Raw genomic sequence first — 27,511 nt, forward strand, 5'->3', positions numbered from 1 at the left:
TCTCCTACCTCTTTTTTCACTTACCCTTGCTTGTTCTCAGTCATTATCTTCCGCAACAACAGATGTCCCTAAGAACCATTACGCATGAAAGGGTGTTAGCTACTGAGAAGAGTCTTCTCAGTGACTGACTCACCTCCTTTCACTCTGATTGGCTCCAATAAGCAGGAAAGGTCACTGAAGACATAGGAAACCTGCTCCCAAAAAGGTAAGGGGTCTTAGACCTCTGGGACCCTGGCCAACTACACCCCTGAATTCATGGGATGAAGCACAGGGCATGGAACTCTGCAAAATTAAGCAGGGGCTTTGTTGCATAAGAGAAAGTTATATGGGAAAGGGTTATAGCTCAATGGGAGAGCACATGCTTTGGATGCAAATGAACCCAGGATCAATCACTGGCACCTCCAGGTAGGACTGAGAAGGAATCCTGCATGAAACCCTGGAGAGCCGCTGTGAGTCAGTGTCAACAACACTTAGCTAGATCAGCCAATGATCTGACTTGATATAAAGCAGCTTCCTACGTTCCTGTGTTCTAACTTTCTGCTTGCATAAGATGCTTTGGATCCAAGCCATAGTACTTTTGTTATTCTTTCTTTTTATTTGATTTTTATTTGTACTTTATTTTTGTATTTCATTTTAAATACTCTTGCAAGCTGCCTTGAAAAGTCAAGATTAAAAGTTGGGATAAAAATAGCTCAATTATTAAAATAATCTAAGAAATAATAATCTTGGTTCATTATATCTCCCAAAGATTTCAGAAATATATAACGCATAATCTATCAGCTAGAAGAATACATGCACTTCCTGCTTTCCACATATTGAAATGTAATTGAAAACATGGTTTATATTTGTGTCTGTGCTTAATTGTGTTGTTATTATTACTCTGGTGAGGAAACCAATGTCTTTTGAGGGTGACTGCATTTTAATAAATAATAGTGATAAGGATTAGCAAACATTAAGGAAATTACATTTGTCTGGACTTGGGCACATCCCCCTCCCCCCTTTCAGAATGCCTTAGGGAATATTACAGGCTGCCTTTTGTAAACATAATTGATCTGGATGTTAAGGCTTCCCTTTGGTGAGTGTTAAGCTAAGTGCATTGTCTGCCAGAGAACCACAGAGCACCCCTTTGTGTCTGCTTTCCCGGCACATATATCTTAGCACAGCTGATGGTGCCCATTTGTTATAAGACAACAGCTGTGTGGCTGTTACTGAATGAAGCTGCTATTGAATGAAGCTGCTGTTTCAGGTAAAAACAGTTGGTTTGTCACCAGGTATCGAAAGCACAAGCTATCTATATTCTCCAAGGTTGTAAAAGTGTCCGTGACCTTCCTCTGTAAAAGTAATTTGGCATCATTTCTAGGAATTGGTTGCTAACACACATGTGAAGAGAGGTACATGGGTTCTCACTCATGGCCAAACTACATGAGTTAAATGCATCTTTGTACAGGATTTAAAAAAAATAAAAATAGTGTTAGTTTTGGGGGCTCATAATATGGCAAGTGAGTTGGTCCTGAGAAAAATCCCTGCTCTGAAGCTGGTATTTGGAAATGACAAGAAAGGTTTGAATATCATGCTTGCTTTGGTCTTGGGAGTCAGTTCATAAAGAAGTGTGAATTATGAGCATAATTGCAAGCATAATCTCAATGGTAGTTAGTGTTGTTGTATTGTAATGAACCATCAGTGAAATAGAGGGGTTTTGTTACTTCATTTGAAAGGATATTATGACTGCTTATTTGGATTATTTTTGTCACAGCCCATTCCAGAAATTAATTATTCCCATATTAATAACCATACATATGTGATTGTTGTTTCCCATACTACAGATGGAATGCTTCACATTATAAATAGAAGCCATGGATTCTATTACAAAAGTAGCATAATATTATAATATGTGTTGCTGTACACCAAACCTAAATGCATGGATTTTTAGTTTTTGTTTCTGTGTGACATCCTTTTATAAAGTGTCTATAACAGTATTCTGCTGCATTAGGCTCTTGGTGTCATATTTAACTCTGAATGCTTTATTCCTTTCATCCCTTTGTCGCAGCTGTCATCCAATGTCTGGGGAATGTTCCTGCAAGCCGGGCTGGTCTGGACTCTACTGTAATGAGACATGTTCCCCAGGATTCTATGGTGAATCGTGTCAACAAATTTGCAGTTGCCAAAATGGTGCTGACTGTGACAGTGTGACTGGAAAATGCATCTGTGCCCCAGGATTTAAGGTAAATAATTCTGATTGGCTATTGACTATTTCAGCAGCTATCAATCCTTTGGATACAGTGAACTACTTGTAGCGATAACTGATAAAATGCAAATGAACCAAACACCTTAAAAAATCAAGTTAATTTGTAAAGGAATTTTTTAAAACTATTTTATCTATTTTATTTTTTACTTTATTTAACAAAATGTATATGCCACTTGGTTGTAAAAAACCTCTAAGCAGTTTTCAAAAAATATTGAAATTATCAATAAAACAGTTAAAAACTAGTAAATTAAAAACAAAAACAATTAAAAGCAACAGACTAAAAACATATAAAACACATTAATATCTATGTGTCTGGATAGGCTTGCTTAAACAAAAATATTTTAAGGAATACAGTGAAGGCACCTGCTTGCTTGCTGTCAATAGGCAGGGAGTTCCAAAGAGTAACTGCTGCCCCACTAAATGATTTCTCACGAGTGCGGAACAAGTATTATGTGGAACCGCAGAGCAAAGTATTGAGTAGGCACATATGGGGTAACGCAGTCTCACAAGTAAACTGGTCCCAAGCTGTTAAGGGCTTTATATACCAGTAGTAACACCGTGAACTTGGCATAGGCAACCAGTGCAGATCTCTGAGCAGGGGTGTTATATGCTGATAGATCTCACTCCTGTCGGCAAACTGGCTGCAGCGTTCTGCACTAATTACAGTTTCCGGGTCAAGTGCAAGAGATTATGGAATTTATTTATTTATTTATTAAATTTATATCCCGCCCTTTCTCCAAGTGGATCTGCTAGAATCTACAGATTATGGAATTTAATAGGTGGATGCTAATAATATAACTTTAAAAGTGATGGCTCTTTGGTTAGATAATATTTTCTCTTCTTAAAAAGGACTTCTGAATTACACCTTTTGTTCTTTTCTACCAATTTATACTTACACTGCAATTGTATGCTTCGACTGCCTTCAGCTGTCTCTGCTAATAGTGGAAGCAATGTGAATAAGGGGCTTATGAAATGATGCATTATCTTTCACATAAACTACTGTAAAATTAGTATTTATTGTTAAGGATGCTGTAGTAATCCAGCAGGTTTGGTTTCCACAATAGATTCTGTAAGTGTGGACAGTTGTTTCAAACTTACCTTTTGTCCAGTTCTACTGAATTTACGTTAGGTCAGAAAAAAATTGGAGTAGCTGGATGTATAGCTTGCCAGCGCTTAAATAGGGGGACATATGTTCAGATGTTCATTTGAATTTTCATGCAATTGAAAGCAATAAACAGCATGTGCACCTGCAATTTTTCACCTGCAGTTCCTAAGAGCAAGGATGTCTGAGACGCTCTGCAGAGTTTCTGCACAGTATGGCAGAAAAGTGGAAAAGGCTGTGAAAATTATCTAATTGTATTATTTTAAACTGAGTTTGAATTATTTTAACTGTATGTATGAATGGTTTTAATACTGTAAATAGTTTAATTCTATTTTAATCTAGACTTTTGTATGTTTTTAATTATATGTGTTCTTTTATCTGGAAGCCGCTGTGAGTTCAGTTTTGGAAAAAGGGTGGGGTAAAAATAATTATAATAAATAAATAAATAAAAAATAAGGGACAGATTTTACACATCCTGATTTATTATAGATCAAGGCTATTAGCTTTTTCCTTATAATTGCACAATTCCAAAGTGAGCTAATGGATACCTAGAATAATCTACACTTTCATATATTATATTTTTGCTGACCAGAGATAATCTCTGTAAGAAAAGTTTATGCTGCATGTTTGTTTGTTTGCTGTGAATATGCTATGTGCAGGCAACTAGTAGGTGCAAATAATCTTCACAAAGATTATCAGGTAGGAAAAAATAGCATATAAAGCAGCCTTTAGATATGTGTTCTACTTTAAAATTAAATACTGACAATTATTCATTCAAAGACTGCTTATTCTGTTACTGAATTTTTTCAAAAAACCACCCAAAATTGCTTTCCTTGCATTTTTGCTTATTTTTTGTAAAATTTATTTTAGGGTTCTGATTGTTCTATTCCTTGCCTTCTTGGAACATATGGAGTAAAATGTTCCTCTACATGCAGCTGCAAAAATGAGGCCATCTGTTCCCCAGTGGATGGTTCTTGTACTTGCAAAGCAGGTAAGATAAATAATTTATTTCTTTGTAATATGGAATTCATATGAAATATTTCTTTAAAAATGAGAATGGACTATAAAACAGGCAGGAAGGGGAACATGGATTTATGTCAATCACTTAGCCAAGCAATAAGGACCCAGGGCTGCTGAGCTCTTCTAATGTTTGCAGAGGTGTTAAATATAAGAAAAATTGCCCAACAAAAAAATAAGAACAGATCCTCTCCCTTTCTCTGGTATCTAAACACTACTCATGCAACCACGTTCTTCTCAAAATCCCAAAAACTTTGATCTTATTATTTTGTAGTACTGAGGTATAAGACAAGAAAAGAGAGCAGACATCAAATATAGTGGTTGGGGAATCTAATTCTTAACTTTGTCTCAGAAAATACTTAAATGCCTCAAAGCCAGTGGAAAAGATACATAAGGTAACAATTGGAATCAGCACTTGATTATAGCAAATGCATTTTTATTTGTTGTGTAAGTGCACATTGGTATGCTTCAACAAGATACCTTTCCTCACTAAAGCACCTAATTTTGTAGCTAGGGACTGTGATCATGAGACAGATTTGTCACACCACATGTGTTTGGAATAACATATTGATTAGATTGTGTTTCTTCCCCTTGCTGTAAATGAAGTATAAAATTAGAAATCCAATTTGTGTCACTATTGATCAGATAAAATTGTTCATCTTGCATTTATTTTTAATTTTAATTAGAAGAGACATCTCCACAATATTTTCTGCGCCTTTATGTACTAAAATGCTCATAAGTATCACCTTAAAATTAATTGCTCTTTACCAAGGTGGCAGTTATAGAGCTTTGAGGATGGAATGCTCAGAGGGGCTTCATTTGCAGAAGCTAAATGATGTTGGTACTGTCCACCAGGTTACGGCCATTGTGATGCCAATGTGTCCAGGGAGTATATCTAGAAGTTCTCCTTCTTAGTCAGTGCTGTTGGATCTGTTGGCATCTGTATAGCTGTTATATATAAATTCAACAGGCTGTGGCCCTCAGTGTTAAAATATTTTGCAACTTCTTGCTACACTTTTTCAGTCAAAATTGCCCATTTATGGTTTATGAAGCATGTGCATAGGTCATTTGTAGTTTTTTGTACATATTAGATATGACATTTTATATGTGTATATATTTAGGAAAGGTAGATAATCCTTAACATCGGTCCCAAGACTAATTATTTTTGTTTAGCTCTGTGTTTTGCTGGATGCAAAAGAACCCCCCCTCCCAAAGACCTCTATCTTCCATCCGGGCAAGCAAGAGTTCAAGGACACATTCCAGCCAGGCAAAAACATTCAAGAAGGGTGAAAAGTAGGGCTGGTGAGGATGACAGCCTGGGGAGAGAGGGGGTGCAGCCTCTCTACAGAGAGTTCTGAGGGCCAGATAGATAGCTCTGGAGGGCTGCATTTGGCCCCCAGGCCTGAGATTTCCCACCCCTGATGTAGATGAAGAGCGTCCTCCAAGTCATTCCTGAGAGCACACACTGCTGCTGACTGGATGCCTCTACTGCTTTCCATTCAGGAAGAATTTCAAAATTAGAACTCTACACCACTGAAATGAGCTATTTTGTGTTCACTGTGACAGGTTGGCATGGAGTTGACTGCTCTATAAACTGCCCTAGTGGAACATGGGGTCTTGGCTGTAATTTAACATGCCAATGCCTTAATGGAGGGGCATGCAATACACTGGATGGAACTTGCACCTGTGCTCCAGGATGGAGAGGAGAAAAATGTGAACATCCGTGTCAGGTAATTAAATACCATCCACTAAAACATGGGGTTTTGGGGTTGTAATTCACATCACTGATGGCATCATTTGTGTTGTCCTGTAGAATTTATGTTTTTTTTAAATAAAGTTTGCCACACATTTTTATCACTTATATAATTGGTTGCAGGGAAAGCTGAGTGTATTTTGATAGTACATCTCCTTATATATCTTCAAATTATCTTTTCCAAAATATTAGTTTATTTGTTTATTAAATTTCTATTGCACCCTTCCTCCCAAAGGCATCAAACATCAAAGTAGTAAAGCAATTCAATAAAAAATAACATATTTTAAAACCATTAGAAACATCTAAAACATTTTAATTTTTTTAAAAAAATCTTCTCGAATCTGATTATGTGCACAGGAAATGCTTCTTTTAATCTACTCTCTTTCATGTTAAAACAGATTACAAAGGTAAATGGAAGACTACTACTCCGTAGTCACATGCCATGTTGCTTTACTTTAGAACTAAAGGATAGATTGGGGAGGCTAATCCCTAAGGTGTGCTATAAATGCATAGGTATGAATGCCAAGTAGCAGCAAATGAATTGTATTTTGGGTTAGATTTCAGATTCTAGTTTTTCTGTGGCCACTTTAACTCCCCTCCCCCATTTTTTCTCTAGTCATGGAAGTGGAAGTTGTAAAAGTGTTCTACCATACATTTCTATTGTCACCAAGTCCTTCCCCTGAATTTAAATGGTGGCTGTATTTTTCCTTGTGATGAGGGGAGAAGACAATTCTGAGATTTGTTTTAAAGGCCAAAGACAAGTCTGTAGGCAAGACAATCCAGTCAGAGATCTCATGCCTCTTTTCATTTGTTTTAAAACTAGCCATGGTATGTGTGTGCATATGTATGTGAATGAGAGCAAGAGATTGGAGAGAGACTGGAGCAGGACTGCAGGAGAGGGTTACAGTAGGGCCCCGCTCATACAGCAGGTTCCATGAAAAACTCCATAAAAGTGGAACAAGCGCCATAGGAGCAGGGCCTTTCTGCAATTGACAACTGCTGTATCGATGGAATGCTGCAAAGTGGAGCGCCGCAAAGCAGGGCCCTACTGTAATTCTTTCTTCCCTGTGTTGTTTACTCTGATCTAAATCCTCCCTCCCAAGTTGATCTACGGCCTGTTGGGGGAAACATAACATAGTAAAGTGCTCTGTACCTAGTCAAACCTTTGGTCCATCTAGCTCAGTGTTGTAAATGCTGACTGACACTGGCTCTTCACACTTTCAGACAAGGGACATCCCCAACCCCTTCCTGGAGATACTGGGGGCTGAACCTGGGACCTTCTGCATACAAGAAAACCTGGCCTGAGCTCCTTTTGGGAGGAAGTGGGGGATATAAATTTATTTAATTAAAAATACCAAGCAGTTGTTCCACCACTGAGCTATATCCCTTCCCCATACGAGTGTATGAAAATTGTGTAGAAATTGCTTTTTATCCCATAGATCATAGCTCACTAATTTGAGACTTGAAACCACTTGCATATCAGTTTCATCTAAAATCTAATGTTTCCGTTCACCAATGCTTTCTCTTTGTTTTCTGTCAGGATGGCACATATGGGTTGGACTGTTCAGAGCGCTGTGACTGCAGCCATGCAGATGGCTGTCACCCAACTACTGGCTACTGTCACTGCCTCCCAGGATGGTCAGGTAAATTTGAAATCATTGGGACAATAATAAAGCAGCATCCAAATTATGGTATGGCTTTACTATCATCCACTAAAAAATCTAGATCAGCTTATGAAAGATTCAGTGGGTAACAGGGATTGTTTGTATGTAATCAGTATAAGAGCCAAATGACACATGACATTAGTTATGTTTTGAAACTAGCATGCTTAACCAGGATATATTTGGTTTTATTCAGGACAAAAAGCAGCCAGATGGCTCCAATCTAAAACATGTTCCTAATCAGGATCAAGGGCCCACACAAGGGGTTTTTTTTGCTGAAAATTGGCTGCTATCTGTCCACAAAGGTGTTGTTTGCAGTAAACTGTACTTTGGGGAGGGGCAAAAAGCAACCAGGAGGGAGTGATTTTCAGCAGAAAAGTGATGCCTTCTCTATCTGTTGCCTTTTTCAAGCAAGGACCAGCAGCTGCAGGGCATAGTCCACAGCAGCCTTTCCCAACCTTTAGGTCCCAGGATGTTGTCGGACTACAACTCCCATCAGCCCTAGCCAGTATGGCCAATGTTCAGGAATGATGGCAGTTGTAGCCCTTAAAAAGCACTTAAAAACTTATGTTAGGTCTCCAGTTGTGAAGTTTTACTAGTGTACATAGTACATAGTAACATAGCAGGCTGTAATACTGATTTATGGATTGGTTCTGTCTATTTTAAGCCAGGAAAAAGGGCTGTGGTTGCTTTGAAGTCCACCCATAATACTGTGTGTACTGTAAGACTTTTTAATTGTAGAAGTAACACATTAGTGTTACATAATCCTGAATGAGAGATCTGATAAGGGGCACCTGCCATCACTAGTGCTGACGTAGATATGCAGCAGCAGCTGCTGGACCCATTGCTTACCTGCTATGTGCTCTCCCTCCCTCCCCCCTCCCCCCCTCTCTCTCTCACTCACATACACACACGTAGCCCATGTTGCTTTTGTTTGGGGACCAAGTGCAGCATGTGCTCCTTCTAAAAGGTGGCTTTAAATTATAAAATGACATAACATAATAGGAAAAATGTATTTTGTAGTTGTTTCCTTCTTATTTGCCAGCAATATAAACATAAAAATGTGAAGCAAGGAAATTGCAGTATGTAGCATTAATACAACCTCTGACAAGGTTGTATTAATATTACATACTGTTCTAATCTGAGTAACACATGTACTTCTGACAAAAGCAAAAACATACCAGTGTGTGTGTGTGTGTATGTATTATATTTTGTGTCTGGTAGACACTATTCTTTCAGTACCTATTTTTAGGCCTCTTACTCCAACCTATTCCATGCTGTACTTGTGGAAATTCTGTGGAGTTTCTCATTCTTTGACATCATTTCCAGCTGCCTCAGTTTCTTGCTAAGTACACCCTCACATTGTATTATGATTTTCCATGCCTGCATTGTTCTGCTTGAAAGTACTCCCCTGAAGTTTTTCTGTGAAAGATGCACCTGTGTTCCCTTGAGTGTCTACCCTTGCTTTAATAGCAAGCTTTCAGAAGTTATAAGAACTGTTGAATCTTATGTGTAAGATGTTTGAGACCTCAAGCTCAGCATATAGACCTCGATTAACTGAATTATCAGGAAAAACAAGAGTTCTTTAGCAGCTTAAAATTAATGTATTTATTATAGCAGGAGACTTATGGAACTGATTTCAATGGATGCAAATATGTTAGTCTTTATTTTTTATTTTCATTCTTCTGTCATGACAAACATACTATGTCTTTGGATGTATTGTCAGGAGTTAGAGCACTATGAAACAGTTCGTATGGACATATAGTTGAAGATTCCACATATCACTGATGATATAAATATTGTGGGGAGAAATTAATGGGAGTAAAAATAGCTTTCTGTTTTCAGTGTACAACTTACTTTTCTCAAGTTGGTAAATAATAATGTAGGATGCTCTCTGTGTTTTGCTAGCAGTCTCATACCTGGTGTTGCTTGGGAGTTCTAAGAAATAAAAAAATCAGTGCAGTTTTGAAAGGCTCTGTTCACCTTCTTGATTCAAAATGGTGTACGCTTGTATCTAAACATAGACGAAAACTTGCTCCTTGATTTCAGGAAATATGCAAATTTTGGTTATGATCTTAGGAGGTGGCTAAATGTATAGTGAACAAACAACATTCCAAATTACATAGTCCATATGCTGGATGTGAAGAGACCTTCTGACTTGATGGTGCTTTTTCAGTATAAGAAATTACCATTTTTCTCTTCCTCTCCTAAAGTGGGCTCTAGTTGTCAGTTTGGACAGCTTACTGGGTCTGCAACAGCAATGGTAGAGTGCAGAGTTATTGTATGTTATGTTATAGTTTTTTCTGTGCCTCCTTTTGGCCAAAAAAGCCCCCAAGGCAGCTCATGACGAATACACACAAATATAACACGTAAGAAGAAAATACAACTTACAAAAAATTAAGACAACAAAATTTTAGTATTTAAAAAACACACACTAAAAGCCAAATAATTCATTTGCCTAGCAAAGGGCAGACTCCAGAGTTGAGTTCAGGTGTTGGGATAAGTTCTCCTCTTGGGTCAGTGCTATTGTGCTGGATCTTATGTTCCACTGCCACCGTGGAGTACCTTGAAGTATCAGACTGTTAGATTTGTAAAAGTATTTTATAACAGTCCTATACTTGTCTGCTCAGAAGTAAACCCCCAATGAGTTCAATGGCACTTACTCCCCAGTAGATGCATATATTTTTGCAGCCTTAGTATATATAACATAGCATAGATGCCGCCACTCAAAGGATTATTTACTTCTTTCACACAATTACAGATGCTACCGGAATGCTAATTTAGATGTGAAACTCTTGGCATCGTCCTTTGAGCATTCAATGCATGAGGATTTCTTCAGAGCCTTAGCTGAAGTTTATCATGACCATTTAGCTATTGCCTAGCAACTTGTAAAGCTGGTCAAAGAGTTCTTTGTCCATTCTCCTGGCAAAAACCTTTCCTTACCAATCTGCTTATCAAGAATGAAATTTACATACAAACATTAATAATTCTTTTGTTTCATAAGACACATTTTAAATGTTCAAAGTTTCCATGCAGATACATTATTCATACTGTTTTAGTTAAAATTGTGTCAGAAGTCTTGCATGAAATTACCACACAGTATTGTGGCAGAGCTGTTTGCTGACATTTATTATTCAAAATCTGAGCATGCAGAAGTCTACTTGGAATACAAATTCTTTTTAAAAAAATCTATGTAAGCTACAAAGAGATAAAAGAAATGTAATTGATTAATATTTATGCACAAGAACATGAAATTGAAAAAACATACATATACACACACTGTTTTCCTTTCGGTCAGTCAGATACGCTGTGAGTCACATACATTTGAAATCTATTTATACCACTAACACTCATGGCTTCTCCCAAAGAATCCTGGGAACAGTAATTTAACCCTCACAGAGCTACAATTCCCAGCATCCTTAACAAACTACAGTTCCCAGGATTCTTTGGGAGAAGCCATGTGCTTTAAATGTATGATGCGGATGTGAGTGAGCCTTGGAGCTGTGCATTCCCTCTCCCAGTATGGCCACAAGACGTTTAGAAGCTTTCCTTTCTGTTTTTGACTAACCACATCTTGTAGTGATGTCTGAATCTGAATATACTGCCTTAGTCTTAAATATGCTTACTAAAACAAGCCAGCTTCAGCCTGTTAACTACGGCTTGCTTGTTTTTTAAATATATTTCTTTAATAGCAACACAAAAAATAATCAAATAAACAGATGTCTACTGTGATCTGTGTCACAGAGTGTGTACATTGCTTCATCTGGTCATACAATATCACACTGTCTGCATATATACATATTTCTTTGGTAATCCGTATAGATCCAAACTCAGGTTAAGTAATCTCTCCAAAATGATTTCTCAGAAGTAGGGGGCTTTGGCTCTGCAGGGTTAGAGTTAATAAAAGAAAGAAAAGGCAGCAAGTCTTCATTAAAAATAATTTCCTCATAGCGGATTACGTGGAAATTTCTTATTTCTGGAAAAATGAGGATTTTGCCCTGAGATGATGGAGTATGACAATTAGCACTGCCTGATAAACTCATGCAGCAGTGCAGGCTTGCCATGGGGGCATGGGCTGGGGGGAGATAAAGAAGGACACTTTTCAACCCTGCTTGCTTCAGTAAACAATAGTTAAAATTAAACACAGTTTATGATTTTGACATAATGCTAAATTGTGTTTAATGGAAATGGAAGGATCCGTATTTTTCTTCATGGCTGTGGCAGAAGGGGAAAGGTGAGTGTGCAAAATGGAGGCTCACTATTTAGAGTTACGAACAAACATAGCCATAGAATTCAAGTTCAGATTCAGTTAGTTTGAGCACGAATTTCATGATATGTTTAAATATATATATCCTTTAAACCATTCTCACTTAAAATTCATCAAAATATGCCACACTGGAAGTCCAAAACTCTTTCAATTTTCAACTTAATAAAATTGCTTTTCTTAAGTGAGCCTTCACTCATGCCCACTGAAAAAGTTAAATGGAAACCAGCAAAGGGGGAAGGGACATTGTACACTCAGTCCTTGTTGGGTTCCACTGGAACCAGATTTGTTGCTTAGCCATTTTCACTAGTAACCTCTAAAATCCCTGTCTTGCAAGCATGTGCATATGAATTCCTACATCTAAGCCTGTTTTTTATAATTTTATTTATTTATTACATTTATATCATGCTGTTCCTCTCAGAAGGAGCCCAGGATGGCATTTTGCAGCTTGGTCACATTTTTAAAGGTGTGGGTGTTCATGCAACTCTCAGTGGCATCAAATAAGGGGGCTCAGTGTATTTCACTTAGGAACCTAATTCAGATGCAAATGTAGGTGCCTCTGTTTAGGTTTCAAGCTGAAAAAGATTGCTCCAAGCTGTTGAGAAATAAGTTATTTTGTGTCTTGATTCAGAAAACTCTGGATAGTTAGACAGACAAAAATCAGCTTGTAAGATGTTGATGATACAAGACTCTTTTGTGTCTTGGCAATCAGTTCAAATTCCATTCAAATTTTCATTCACTCAGGAAAATAGCCCCTTTATGGTTGTTCAGTATTCTGTGTAAAATTAGTTGTTTAGTTCTTGTTAAATATCAACATGAGGCATTTTCCACTGTAGTCATTTCTCTGACAGCCTTAAGTCAGCAGAAAGGTCTAAGATGTAAAGGTTTTGACCTTCGTTCACCTTTCTTCCATCCAACAGGAAATACTTCTCAATCAGGACCCGTCCCCTATAGAGGGGGTGAGCAGTGCTGCTTAGTGTGTGGATAGGCACAATAATTAATTGATTGTCAGTATTTCCCAATTCTTCTACAAACTGTACAAAATAATTACTCTGGGGTAATTTAAACAAAGTTTCCTTTGCAAAAATCAGGAAACAGTCTATTGCTCCTTTAAGAAGTCTGATAGAAAGTAGACCTAAAGCATATTTTTCATGAAATAGCTACAAAGCTAGTCATTCTTCTGGATTTAGCCCCCTTTTTCTTTAGCCAAATGATTCATTCAGTAGCTGTACGCTAATAATAGTCAATTGATAATAGAAAGTACTGTAGACACAATAAGTTCTGAGAGTTACAGTGGATGCCAACTGGCATTTGACATGAAATGAGACTTTTGAGAAGCAGTAAAAAGCGCAGAAAAGAAATCAAGAAAGTTTTACTAACAGTAAAAAGAAAGAAGACCAATGGTTCTATTGAGCAATTGGGTTTTTTGACTGTATATATATATTTATATATATATACTTGCATTCTACCCATGACATATATACTTTTGCAACAAGCAATGCAACAAAACATGAATGATCAATATCCTTACTATAGTTAGCATTTTGAATCTTTTTTGTATTCTACTTTTCATTTGGCAGGAAACTTAGCCATAATCAGCTTACAACTAATTACTACAGAAGTAGGTTTGTTCTGTGTCTATTGCCTTGTAAATTTTCCTCGAAACGGAAGAAAATAAACCAAAACTGAATTTCCCTCTCCTAATGGAATGACAAGGATAAAGCTGTATAGGGTTGTATTCAGTGTAGTGCTGAGTTTAATGTTCCATCAGGGCAAGGATTTTTCTGAATTGCACAGGGAGCCTCTGCAATTACAAAAGGCTCCCCTCTTAGAGAAGTTAGCCCTCCTAACTTATGGAGGGTGGTGCTGGGGGTAATGGAATGGAGGTTAGCACACTGATCCCTACTCTCGCCATTTGTTTAGTTTTATATGTGAACAGAATGCCAGAAGAGGGCTAATAACTTCTGTGAGATATGGCAGCCAGAGTGCACACGGTACTCCAAGTGTCACTGCATCATATAGATCTATAGCACTCTGATAAGGCCTGACTTGATCAGGGAAGCCACATAAATCCCTTATAATAACAGGAGCATAAGAACTACGCATTTCAGTCAGCAACTTTGAAAGGTAAAAGGTAAAGTCTGGATCTGATTGAAGGGCTAGCCTCTAGAATTTAAAATCTGAGCAAGAATGAAACAGAAAGTTAAGGTCCTGCATAGAAATATTTTGGCTAGATGTTCAAAGGAAAACAAACAAACAAACAAACACAAAATATTAATTCATTAATTCTTGATATTATAGCTGGTGAGTTTGTAATGCAGTGTCCCAACTGTAAAAAAAAAATCAACTTTATAATATTAAGGTTAAGTTATAAGGTTAAACATTGTTCTTCCTTCATTTTATTTTGGATATCTGGGCAGTGTTGACTTACAAAGTAGAAGCCTTATGCTTGTGATATGTGAGATTAAAGTGTTTGTTCTAGCACTGTTAATTACAACTCTGTATGTTTGTAGGTATGCACTGTGACAGCGTATGTGCTGAAGGACACTGGGGTCAAAACTGTTCACTGTCCTGCTACTGCAAAAATGGAGCATCATGTTCTCCAGATGAAGGGATCTGTGAATGTGCACCTGGCTATAGAGGCACCACTTGCCAAAGAAGTAAGTTTTAAAGTCTCCTTTTCTTTAGTATATTGTTATTATTTATTTGGACTGCCTTCAAGTCGATTCCGACTTATGGCGACCCTATGAATAGGGTTTTCATGGTAAGCGGTATTCAGAGGGGGTTTACCATTGCCTTCCTCTGAGGCTGAGAGGCAGTGACTGGCCCAAGGTCACCCAGTGAGCTTCATGGCTATGTGCGAATTTGAACTCTGGTCTCCCAGGTCATAGTCCAACACCTTAACCACTACACCACACTGACTCTTTGGATATACTATAATGTTGAATGATAGTATTGTAAAGTGAACTCAGTGCCTTTAATGATGCTGAAGCTGATGAGTTGCTGTAATTTGCACAATAAGTGCTTTCCCTGTCACTAATTAAATTTGCTTTGGCAGTTATCTCTTTTTTGTTACTTTTGCCTAATTTGTAAATGTGCATATTACCACCACCACCCAAAATTCATCAAGACTGGTGTCTGTCGCCTAGGGCCAAAATAAGACACGGACAACAGCTGTTGGGTTAAAATAATGGGCCACTTTATTAAACTGAATTCAATTAGAATAATGAACCTGCAGAGGGGAGCCTAAGTGTGGGAGCATTCTGATGACCCAGGCAAAGCCTGCTTGCAGCTAAAGGGCGACCAACCCCTGTTGGAGCAAGTCTGCCAAACCCCTGCCCCAGCTACACCCTGAGGGTGTGTAGGGGGGCCAACCCGCGTCACCACCCCTTGGTGCCCTGAAATTCCGAGAAGATGAGGGACGTTGGCCCCAAAGGCGGCTCGTATTCTGCCACCGGGCCATATAGCCCAGAACTGCAGGCCTCCAGAGCTGCCTATCACCCCAAAGGTGCCTAAAGGTGTCACCTAGCTGCCCTTCCCCTTTTAACCTTTTCCTGCACTTCCTTGCCACAAAAGGGAGACAAGCCTCAGCTTAGTCTCCCTTTACCCCACAGCTGAAAAGAATCTCATGCGAGCCCCTCTGCAAGTCTGCTAACAGGATGTCATATCTACGTCGGTAAGGTGAACGCCGTCTGGCTGAAATAGCTCCAACCTATCATGTCTTATCTCCGAGTGATGAATAACAAAACCACCAGAGTCCCACAGAGCCTTCTGGATTTGCCTATTAACTTTTTTGCGGTTCCTATTTATCCCCCTGGGGTCACCAATGCAATTCCATTTTTTACGGGGTAAGATGTCAGATGACACTAAGTACACTCCTGGCTCAATGGCCCAGAAGTCACTACAAGCCTGCCAGATAAAGGCCTTGCCCTTCAACAAACCCAGGTTATTACCTCCAAGATGAATGACAAGAAACTGGGGCACAGCCCGATCCAAAGCCGTCTGGAACAATGTGGGAAGGAGCCTATTCCAGCTCATCCCTTGGTGGCCGAGCCGTTGCACTGAGACCCATTGACTAAGCCCCAGCTGCGTACTGAAATGAGAATTCGCCGCCCTGCGGCCTGCCCTGAATGCCATGCTGTGGCCACAGAGGAGGATGTGTGCCCGCTCTGCTCCGCTCTCTTCCAGCGGCCTGTCAAAACAAACAATAGCATCTTAGAACAATAACAATTCAACAGTTGGCTTTCTGGATCCCTGTAAGTCATCTAATATAAGCTTCATAAGCAGAGCTTTGAAAAGTTACTTTTTTAAACTACAACTCCCATCAGCCCCAGCCAGCATGGCCACTGGATTGGGCTGATGGGAGTTGTAGTTCAAAAAAGTAGCTTTTCCAAACTCTGTTCATAAGCATCAGACGACATCTGCTAACTGCATGCAGCCTCTCTCTTGAGAAGCCCAGGCAGGCGGCTGTAGAAGCTGCATCTATCCAGAAGGAGTGCGTCCCAAATTTGTAGGGGTCCACACCCAAGTTGCAAAGCACATCCTTGGCCACCTCGCAAAACTGATACTTGGTGAGGGGCAGGCCATCCCTGTGTGTAAATAGGTACACGATCTGCAGTCCCCGAACTGCCATGAAGCGCTGTAGGGCTGTTACTGGGCAGAGTTCTTCCTGTTGGGAGGGGGATAGTACAATCAAGCATCCCTTATGATGTTGGTCTGTCTTGGACCACCACAGTTGCAGGTGGGCCCGTTCGCCCTCCAGCTGAGGTCAGAAACCAAGAGAGCCCAAAGAGAATAGTCCATTTTAGACCCTGCCACCACCTCCCCGATTCGAAAGTCCCCAAAAAACAGGGTGAGGGCAGCCGCGTGATATAGTAGTGCCTCAAAGGGGGAAGAACATAAGTCCTTCCACTGTCCCTGTAGACCAAGCAATAGCTCTGGGGAAAAGGGGAGGCGAGCATCCAGGGGGCCCGGGTGCTTGCGAGTCCAATCCTCCCAACATTCAGCAAACTTGAAAGTAGCCCAAATAATCCTGGAAGCGCTGTGCCTTGGCTAGAAAGGAAAGAGTGGAGAGCTTACCTCAATGGTCTTGACCGAAAGGCTCCTCCATCTGCCCTCTACACAGAACTCAGTAAGATGCTCCATAGGGATGGGCCATTTCTGGGCGTAGCCCCTGGCCTCCCTGAAAACTGACAGCTCCCTACCTGCTCTCTGATAGTGGCCATAGTGCTGGGTGCAACGGACAGGCTTATGGCCCTTTGCGACTCGAGCCTCCAATCTCCCATAGCGCTGGGGGAACCACGTCCGGCTGAGCCCTTGGAAATGGTGCCAGCTGGCGAAACCTCTCAGTCTGATTCCATGATAGAGCATCAGCAATACTGTTATCAATACCTATGGCGCACCAGGAACAGAATATTATAGCAGATACACTGCAGCATAAATGTACACATGAGGCACATAACATTGGGGTTTCTCAAAGAGTGCTGATGACATGTACTATAGACAGGTTGCTGCACCAAAAGTGGACTGTGGAATCACGCGACCTGTCTGGCTAGAGGTGCACTGCCACAGCAATGGAAAAAAATTCTAGGAAGGTCAGATCTCGGGTTAACCCAACCTGAGCCCAGCCCTGCCGCCAGCCACCGTGGCACCATGAGTCATTGAAAATAACCCCAAAACTGAAAGAGCCTGAGGCAGCGGAGTGCACCTGTAGTTCTGCCTCTAAAAGGCGGTCCCTTCTCCAGAGGGAGACTCTATTAAAGTCCCGCAAAAAGGTAGACCAGACTGTTAGGTCAACCCTAAGAGCGACAGAAACCTGTATGTGATGCTGAAGTTGTGACAAACCAGACATGGCATCATATATGCACCTCAGAAATGCACACCCGGGCTCTATAACCCTGCATGCAAAGTTCATATGGCCAGCCAATTCCTGAAGTGTAGACAAGGTAACCTTTTTATGTTGCGCTGTGTGTAATTTGTGTTGCTTAATTTCGTTTAAAGCAGCACCACAGCAGCAGAGTAACAGCAGATGTTGAAATGCGAGTGTGCCAGCGTTTACCTAAGAAAGTAGGCTTTACCCTGCATGAGCATCACTGAGACTTGAGATTTAGTAAAATAAGAAAAGCTACTTTATTTATAGAAATACATTGTAGATAGAAAAGCAAACCTAGTTCTAACTAACTAACTAAGTTGGAGGCATAATGCCCAGGTGATGGGGTTAGCCTCATGGCTTGGAGAGAGCAGAGAAAAAGGGATGTCTCCTCTCTCCCGGACAGTTAGAGAAGGAAGGAAGTGAAAAGGGCAGAAGGAGGAGGGGCAGGTAAGCTTCCCTAAAGACATAACGGTCTAGCGACAGAAGGAAGTCAGTCAGAGCATCACAGGTAAAGGTAAACAAGCCTATCCATCTGGAGGACCCTAGCTCTATCTCCCTTCTGGAGCACAAACAAAAGAACAAAACAGGAGTTGCTCTTGCCCCACTTCCAACATTTTAGGCATAACCACACCCGAGATTTTTTCTTGAAGAGCCGCCAGTTTGGCTTGAGGAAGCCTGCAGCACTGGGCCACAGCATCGATCTCAATGCCCAGGAAAGTGAGAGCGGTGGATGGGCCCTCAGTTTTCTCGGCTGCAAGGGGAACACCAAGTTCCTCTGACAAAGCTGTGGTCCATAAAGGCCTTACATATGCCAGAATCCGCTGGACCCGCAAACAGGAAATCATCCAAATAATGTACAACTGACAGCAAACCTGCCCGTCTCTTGACTGCCCACTCTAGGAAGGAACTGAAACACTTGAAAACTGAACATGAGATCGAGCAGCCCATGGGCAGCGCCTGATCAAGATAATATTCACTTGCAAAGGTGAAGCCCAACAATTCAAAATCCTGTGGGTGGACAGGGAGGAGACGGAAAGCAGGTTTGATGTTGCATTTTCCCATAAGGGCAGCAATCCCACAATCCCTGACCATTCGTACTGCAGAGTCAAAGGATGTGTAGCGGATGGAACACAGGTCCTGTGGAATAAAGTCATTAAAAGACTCACCCCAAGGGTAGGACAGGTCATGTATAAGGTGGAATTCGCCTGGTGCTTTCTTAGGGACAAAGCCCAGCGGGGAGACTCTGAACAATGGGGTGGCCAGTGCCGGAAAGGGCCCTAAAACTCAACCTGCCCACCTTTCTTTTTCAATTTTTTCCTGTACCACAGTTTCCATGCCCGCCCCTGAGTTAAGGTTGCGGGACATAAAGGCATGCCTGGGACCCGAGTTAGGAATCTGCAAACCAGCTGTGAAGCCTTCCAACAAAAACTGTGCATCCTGAACTAAGGGATAATAACTGAGTAAGCGTTGGAGCTCAGGGAGCTTAACTGGGCTGGGGGCCTTTTCCTTGAGCTGCACCAGCAAGTCCCTTCTTCTTTCTTCTTGAAAGGCCGGCCCCTGGGGCAACTAGTGCAAGCGTGGGGGCCCCACATATTGCACATTTGTGTCTAAATCTGCATGGGTTCTGACCGCAGAAGCCACAGGAGCTAAACTCACAGCAGAGCAGGTGGGATTGAACCCCCTGCGCTGCAGGCCCGCGGGAAGGAGTCACTGCCGACTGTCTAGCCCAGCCTTTCCCAACTAGTGGGCCACCAGATGTTGTTGGACCACAACTCCCATCAGCCTCAGTCAGCATTGCCAATGGTCAGGAAAGATGGGAATTGTGGTCCAACAACATCTGGTGGCCCACTAGTTGGGAAAGGCTGATCTAGCCAGAAGGTGGCCACTATCCATCCTATCCTCGGAGTGTGACATGAACTGCAACCACAGGTCAGTGTCCTTCTTATCCCAGGGAAGGAAAGTATCAAAGGCCGCCCTCATACAAAATTCCTCATCATAGGCAAGCCAATTGGAGCTCAGAGTAGCTGTGATAGATGATGTCCAAATATTTAATAAGGACCGAGCCCATCTGTGGCTGCTTCTGCATCGCCACTCCCATATATGTCAAATAGGCAGTCAGTCAGTTAGCCCAGGTGCTCTATGTGACGCTGTTTGGGTTCATCTGAGTACTTGTCCTCCCCTTTTTCCTTACCTTTTTTTACTGGCTCCCTATATAAAAAGGAAAAGAGGTCCACATATTACCCTTTCCAGATGTTTTCCTTGGTAGCAGGAAGTAAGTGAAAACCTAAGGGGGCTGAAGTCTCCCCAAAAGGTATAGCACCCTCTTTGACAGAGCCAAGAGGGTCAGCTGCCTCTGCAGGAAGAGTGACAAACAGGGAGGACGGAGTCCCCTCTTCTACCAACATTCCTGGAGAGGATTGCCACACATGGTCACAGGCCTCTAAAAGAGGAGGCTGTTGGTGGGTCAGGCTACCCCCAACTCCAGATAAAAACTCTGACTGCTGGTCTACCGCTATTCCAGACTGGGGAGAAAAGGGCCATACCTGTCCCATCCCCCCATAGGGGAACCTCCATGGGGGTCGGCTCTATTGTAGCCAATCCTATTGGCACGTAGTCAAAGGAGATTCACACGAAGAACCATCTGCTATAGGCTCCCTTGAGAACTGCGGAATGGAAGCTGTTAATGGTTCTATGCTAGGCGTCCTCGGATCAGCCCCGCTGGGCCCAGTCTTGAGTGCATCCAGCTGAGATAGAATGGAATCGATAGCAGCCTTGTTATCCCCACTCACCACATGCCGCCCCTGCAGGATTGTTTAACCGGTGGCTCCTTTGATCCCGCTGACACAGGCCGAACAGGAGGCGTAGCTAGCTGAGATTAAACACCCTGTAAAGCTTCCAGTCGGGCCAGGATGGCTGTCCTCCTCCTCCCCATCTAAAGGAACTGGAGGAGGGTGCTTACTCACTGACTTGGGGGCCTTGCCCTTCCCCTTCAGCCCACCCTGCCCCTTAATAGGTGGCATCTTTAAACATCCAAGGTTGGCAATAGGGGACTAGCGCTGGGTGTACTCCGCGTCAGTCTAACAGGCCCAAACCTAGGCACCTTAACCCTTAACAAGCCTCGACCTAGGCCTTTGGGTGGTTTAAATGGGCCCAAAACCCTGTGCCCTCCACAGCCTAAGCAGGCCCAAGGCCCTGTACTGGGATGCTGCCAATCAGCCTAAAGGTCCTGTGCCGTTCCGACACCTAAATAGCCCCAAAGCTCTATACCCATGAGGCCTAAGGCCTAGAACCCTGGTATGCCTTGCAGGCCCAAAGGCCTGGAGCACCACTGCAGCCTAATAGGCTGGCAGGCCCCACGCCTACCCAAATGCGGGCGACTGATCTAAGGGCCTTTGCTACCCTAAGACCAAACTGTGCCAGGCCTCCCACTCTCCCAAGCAGGCCCTTAGGCCCCACCGCCCATGCAGCCAAACAGGCCTAAAACAAAAATGAGGGGGGAGTGAGGCCTGGTGCCTTAATCAGCTACTGGCCCTGGCGCTAGCGCAGCCTAAGGGGCCTATCACAAGAGCGCTTTGCACTAGCCTCCCACCGCATGTGATGGTGCAACTCACGTCCCACTGTTGCCCAACCAATGGGGGGAGCAAACCACCAAACAGGCCTTGCCACCCCCCAAAAAAGCCCCCCTGCACATGCTTCCCAGCCACCCTGAACAAAGCACCTGAAGGGTGCAACAACCAAACAAGAAAGAAATGATGCCAAAGACCACTTAGGCTGGCATAGTCGCGCTCCGCTTCTCTCTTCTTCAGGTGCTGAGGAGTCAGAGCCATGAGGAATCAAAGAAGGGGGGGAGGTGGCACTTAAATCTGTTTGGCTGCCCTGTCCTCCTGCAGTGTACCACATCAGCATGCCCGCCCCCTCAAGATGGCAGCATGGGATTCAGCCTAGGGTTGCCATATTCCAGTTCCACAAATCCGGGCAGGTTAATTTGCATATTATGCAAATTATTTTCATATTATTTGCATATTATGCAAATATTTGCATATTAATATTTGGATTGTCCAGTTGTTTTGTTTTTGTGCCTAGGAATTACCACCAAAAACTGGGGAAAGATGTGAGAAATCTTTTTTTTTAAGCAACATTTTCAGCCTTAAATGCCTAGACTCTAGTTTCCAACACTATGGAGTATTTATTGATTGATTAAGAGAATTTATATCCTGCCCTTTTGCTGTTAAAAACAGAGCTCAGCACAGCTTACAAATATAATAAAAACAATAAAAATACACAATCAATATAAAAACATAATAAAAACACAAAATAGCAACAAACATAAAGTAAGCCAGGGCAGCAGCACGGTTAACCATAACATATACAATATATTTCAGAGATGTGGTGGGTGGAGAAAAACAAGCCAAAATGTTAGGAAAAGGAGTCTTTCACACCACATACTCAGTTCTAAATACTGTTGCAGCAAGTTTTACAAGTTCCTCCAGTATTCCACTGGTGCAGGCTCTCAGACATTCAAAGTATCTGTATGTTTCTTAGGTTTTATAAAAGCAGAGCTTTGCTTAACTCAAAATTTCTCAACCACATCTACACAGGTTCCACCTCCATACTCAAAATGAAACTGGGCCTGGAAGTGTGCAACAACCCCGCACATACCTTGCTAATTAGATTACCAATGCCAGGATGTCTGTCTTATCGACTACTCTCCTGCTCCCTGGGCATCATGAAAGACCCAGTCCTGGGCTCAGAAAGAAAATAAATATCTGGTCCTCTTCAAAGTATTGAGAAACCTCTTGTTTTAATTGAAATAATAATTATAAATTCTTGTTCTTATCACTAATGGGAGTTAATTATCTTGCATATGCTGCTGTTGCTTCTATGGCTGTAACGGAGTGAGGTTAAAGATAAGTGAAATGCAAATAGGAAAAAAAAACACAGAAGGCAGTAACACTTTCCTAAATGTAATACCATACCAACCACAACAAGATTCCTATGAGTAAGGCAAAAAACTAAGCATCTCACAACCAGTCAGGATTCCTAACCAAAAACCAAAAATATGATAAATGAAGAAATATGTATATAAGCATGACTATCAAATATATTTATTATTTACACAAACTGTAAAGATATTTATAGTGCAATCCTAAGTTTATTTATTCAGAAGCAAGTCCCAGCGTATTCAGTGGGGCTTACTCAAACAGGGACAGAACTGCAACCTCAAGTGATAAACAACTTCATTCACACAACCCAAAATTCCGAATCATGCCACTTTACGCTGTTTTGCAACTGTTTATACTTGTTTTATGGTCATTGGATTTTAAATGGCTTTATTTCTTGTTGTGAGCTGCATTGGTTTCCAACCCTACCTCACAGGGGTGTTGGAAAGACTCCATACACGCACACGCACACACAGCAGATGTATAAATACATACAGCCCATATAATAGTTTATTGTCAAACCAGTTGATCATTGCAGAAAAATCAGTATTAGTTTTAAAAAAATCAGTATTACTTTCCTACAGAATAAAAACTGTAATACCTAAGTAAGCCCTGCCTACTTGCTTTAAAATTGGACTGGAGACAGAAAGAGTTAGAACACAAACATAATTCTTTTTTACATTCACTCCAAAGTCCTATTGATTTTGAGCACATTCATAACCATGTCTACTCAAAGTAAGTCCTATTGAATTAAATGGGATTTACTTTGGGCATATGGGATTAGCATTGCTTTTACAAAAAGCAAGTATTGGGAAGGTTTTCAAAACACTGCCCAAGGTCTGACTCCTGCACACAAGAGGAAAAAAAACTGAAATGTATATACTTACCCAATTTATGAGATTTTCAGATAAACGGGGGGGGGTTGAAACCACCATTTTGTTTTCTAGACACTGCCTGAGGTCAATGAAACTGAAACACAATCCCTGATTGGCTGCAATGCTGAACGGGCGGCGTTAAAGCTACAAAGTGCTATAGTACAGTACTGTTTAAAGAAAGATTTAACAGTCGAGGGGGGTGGCTAACGTTTTTATGTATATCTCGAGAACCGGACCACCTAGAAACTTAATTCTTTTTTTAAATTAAAGCTGAGAATCCGGGCCACGTAAGGGGCTAGCCGGGCGCCGGGTGGCATGCATAGAATCTGGGTAAAACCCAGCTATCCGGGCAATATGGCAACCCTAATTCAGCTGCAGCCACAGAGCTCACCCCGCAACCCAGTAAGTCCCAGGGTGCAGAACGGGATTCTGTAGAAAATGCATATAGTTGCAGAAAATACGGCAAACTACCTCAGTAAAATTGAACAAGATAAACAAGTTAGGATTGATCCAAACATTACAACGCCTATATCAAAGCTGTTGTTGGGAAAAAACTTCTCGGTAGCAACCCCATGCTGGGGCTATAACTTTCTAAGCTGTTTACCATATGCTTTAGCCACAGCTCTAGGTAGAATGTTCCTGGCAGCTGCTGGAACTGGCACAGAGACTTTCTAAATAATTTGGCTGATTCATGTGGAAGTGGTTTTTGGCACCCTTTATGTGTATTCCATAATGCTTGGCTTTGTTTTTAGTTGCAAGTCCAATAGGACTGATTCTGACACATTGGGAGAATGGTTATTTCTGAATTAAGAAGAAAACAAATAATAAAAAAAGTGACAGGAAGACCAAGGGGAAAAAACAATGTCAACAAATGCTCTAAATGAAGTGTTGGGGCCCAACTGACTTTTAGACATTGCTGTGTACTTGTTTGGGACTTTGGGCACACTAGCAATAAGACCCCTTCCATGTTTTGTTCTCCATATAAATATGACAGTTTTCCTCAGGTAGTCCAACATCATGTGGGAAACTCTGCCATCTAGCGTTCGAAGGCAAAAATGGATTGAAGTCAAGACCTGGGGCATTGAGTCCCTCCCACTCCAGTTCATTTTTGCCTTCATTCGAGGCGTTTGGATACTTCTATAGTTTGCTAAGTTGGTGATTGTGTGTGGGATTGCTGATTCCTTTTTCCTTCTGTTCCCTTCCCTCCACCCCTTTTGTATTTACTTGGGACGTTTGTTGGGGGGATTTTCCAAATTATTTTGTCTTAGTTTGGACTTATTTTTTCCTATTCAAGTGGTCTTGTTTTATTCCCTCCCTTTTCAGTCCCTTTTTGGGGGGCTTCAGCAGCTGCCGTTCCCCTGTTGGGCTCAGGTCCGTTCGTCTCAAGTCCCTTGTGAGACGAGCCTCGTTTTATTCCCCCCCTTTTCAGTCCCTTTTTGGGGGGCTCTGGTGGCTGCCTTTCCCCCCTTGGGCTCAGGCTCGTTGGGCTCAAGTCCCTTGTGAGATAAGCCTCTCCTGAGAGCCGCAGCTGCGGCTCTCTCTTCAGTCTTTTTGTTTCCTTGCCACTGCCTCCCTTCCACAAGCGGCGGCCGTTTCTTGTTGGGCTCAAGTCTCTTGTGAGACAAGCTTTGCCTGAGAGCCGCAGCTGTGGCTCTCCCTCTTCAGCCTTTCTTTTTGTTTCCTTGCCACCGCCTCCCTTCACAGGCGGCGGCCATTTTTATTTTTGCTTTTTGCTTTTTCCTTGCCAGGAGTCACGGCTGCGGCTCTAACTAGTGAGCAGTGGTTTAGAGCGTGCTCCTGCGGCTCCTCTTGCTGGCCGGTCAACTGCCTCGTGGCACCAGCGGCGGCCACGGGAAGACTTCCCCCCCGGCTCTCTACTGAAGTTGTGAAGGGGACTGCGTCTTGTTCCCTACAGCATGCTACTGCGGCCTTTGGGAGCACGCGGAGTCTGTTTTTTCCTCCTTTGACTGGATTACATCCCAAGTCTGCAGGTGATCCTTTTTGACCGCCATCGCATCGCCTCTTTCCTGGCTGCCATTTTGTTTTGTCCTTTTTCCCGCTCTTTTCAGCGGGCGCCATTTTGTTTTGCCTCTTGCTTCCCGCCTTTTCTCTTCGGCTCTGCTGGCTCCCTGCTGCTTGTGATAGTGTCTGACATAGTTCAGAGTGATTTGGACTGTTTTTTATTTTCAAGTGCATAAAGAGAAGGCATATCTGCACAAGCATACTTGGCTTCACAACTGCTCCATTGTGCAGGGACTACCCATCTGAAGGTGCGTACTGAAGTCCCTCGCCATACTGCACCCCCCACCTCTGTGCGTGTGTTGGTGTTAGTCCCTCACCACACCACACACCCCACCTTTGTGCGTGTGTTGGTGATATATTTACATATACCGCATCTCTGTGCCTGCACAATGGTGGACCAACAAGAGGCACATTCGTCTGGGACAAAGCAGCCTTGCAAGACCTCACATCAAATCCGGGCAGGTTAATTTGCATATTATGCAAATTATTTGCATATTATTTGCATAAGCTAAGCAAAAGCAGCCCAGCCTTCACGCCAAGGCCGTGGCTAAAACCAAGCATCTGTTATATTTCCATTCCGCCTTCTGACGCTGCTGGCCAGGAAGGTTTAACAGCCCTCTTTCACTCGCCAGCTGGGTCGTCTGAGGATGACTTTGAGAGTTTTCCTGTGGACTGCCCCTCTCAATCATTTTACCACCTGCAACTCATACGTCTCACCAGTCCAGTGAGCCCCCTGCAGCTGTGCCTCAATAAGGGCTACCACCTGCTTCTTCACTAGGACTGCAGTTGTCTCCTGAATTCCTTTTGCAGTTAAAGGATACGCTGAGCTTCTTATCACAGGAGTAGTCAAGAGTACAAACAGCTCCATTACTTCAGCACAGTAAACAATGACTTTCCTGTGCTCCTGCTCCATGTGGCTGTAGTGATGTGGTCTCTCCTTCCTCACCGAACCCATTTGATGTTGTCAGAGGCAGGATCAGAGATGAGATTCCCGGTTTGGAGGATACAGCGTATTGTCTTCAAGCCAAGGGAGATGAGTGGAGAGATGATGCAGAACTCGAGGAGGACATCACCCAGATCAACGGATCACTACCTTCCTGTCGGCAAACTGGCCAAGGAAGAATTGGATCACCCGCTGCAGGCACACCACTTTTCTGTTATGGCTAAAAGACTCTATGCATTGGCCCCGGACTTCATGAATCACCTGAATGTCCCAGGCATCGACAAGCCAGTCTCTAGTTTGATTTCGAGGTCCCTGCTACCAAAACAAGGGGACTCACAACTAAAGGACCCCGTTGAATGCTGCATGGACTACGCTCTGCATAAAAATCATGAAGCTACCGCCTTCACTATTCAGGCATCCGCTGCAGCTTTCATCTTTTCAAGAGCATCTATGATGTGGCTGGACGAACTCTTGGATGATCCCAATCCAGACCCTGTAAAGCTCAGAAAGAGCCTGGTAAAGTTACATAAGACTGCAGCATTTGTGGCTTATGCCACATTAGATGCCACTCAGCTGGGAGCATGAGCCCTAGCTTAACAGGTGGTAGCTTGGTGTACGCTTTGGCTCAGGCACTGGGACGCTGATTGTACGGCCAAGGGCAACTTGTCAAGGGTGTCTTTCTCTGGGTCATTACTTTTCGGAGAGGAAGCCCTCAAGGCGGTCTTGGTAGACCCTAAAGACAGCCGAAGACCAGTGTTGGCCACATCCAAGAGGGAGGATCGTAGGCCGTTTAGACGTTTCACCCCATACCGCTCCT

The 27,511-nt window shown here is 42.3% G+C and overlaps 1 protein-coding gene across 2 annotated transcripts in view; it reads left to right on the forward strand.

The window, feature by feature from the left end:
* MEGF10 (multiple EGF like domains 10) overlaps window positions 1-27,511 on the forward strand; it is a 220,299-nt gene that overhangs the window by 141,064 nt on the left and 51,724 nt on the right. For both annotated transcript variants that reach the window (XM_061625273.1, XM_061625282.1), the window contains 5 exons: window positions 2,048-2,222; window positions 4,218-4,338; window positions 5,931-6,094; window positions 7,658-7,760; window positions 14,556-14,702. In XM_061625273.1, the coding sequence (XP_061481257.1) occupies window positions 2,048-2,222; window positions 4,218-4,338; window positions 5,931-6,094; window positions 7,658-7,760; window positions 14,556-14,702 (710 nt within the window). The remainder of the gene's footprint in view (window positions 1-2,047; window positions 2,223-4,217; window positions 4,339-5,930; window positions 6,095-7,657; window positions 7,761-14,555; window positions 14,703-27,511) is intronic.

The sequence above is a fragment of the Rhineura floridana genome, chromosome 1, assembly GCF_030035675.1.
Source record: "Rhineura floridana isolate rRhiFlo1 chromosome 1, rRhiFlo1.hap2, whole genome shotgun sequence".
In the NCBI taxonomy this organism is placed as follows: Eukaryota; Metazoa; Chordata; class Lepidosauria; order Squamata; family Rhineuridae; genus Rhineura; species Rhineura floridana.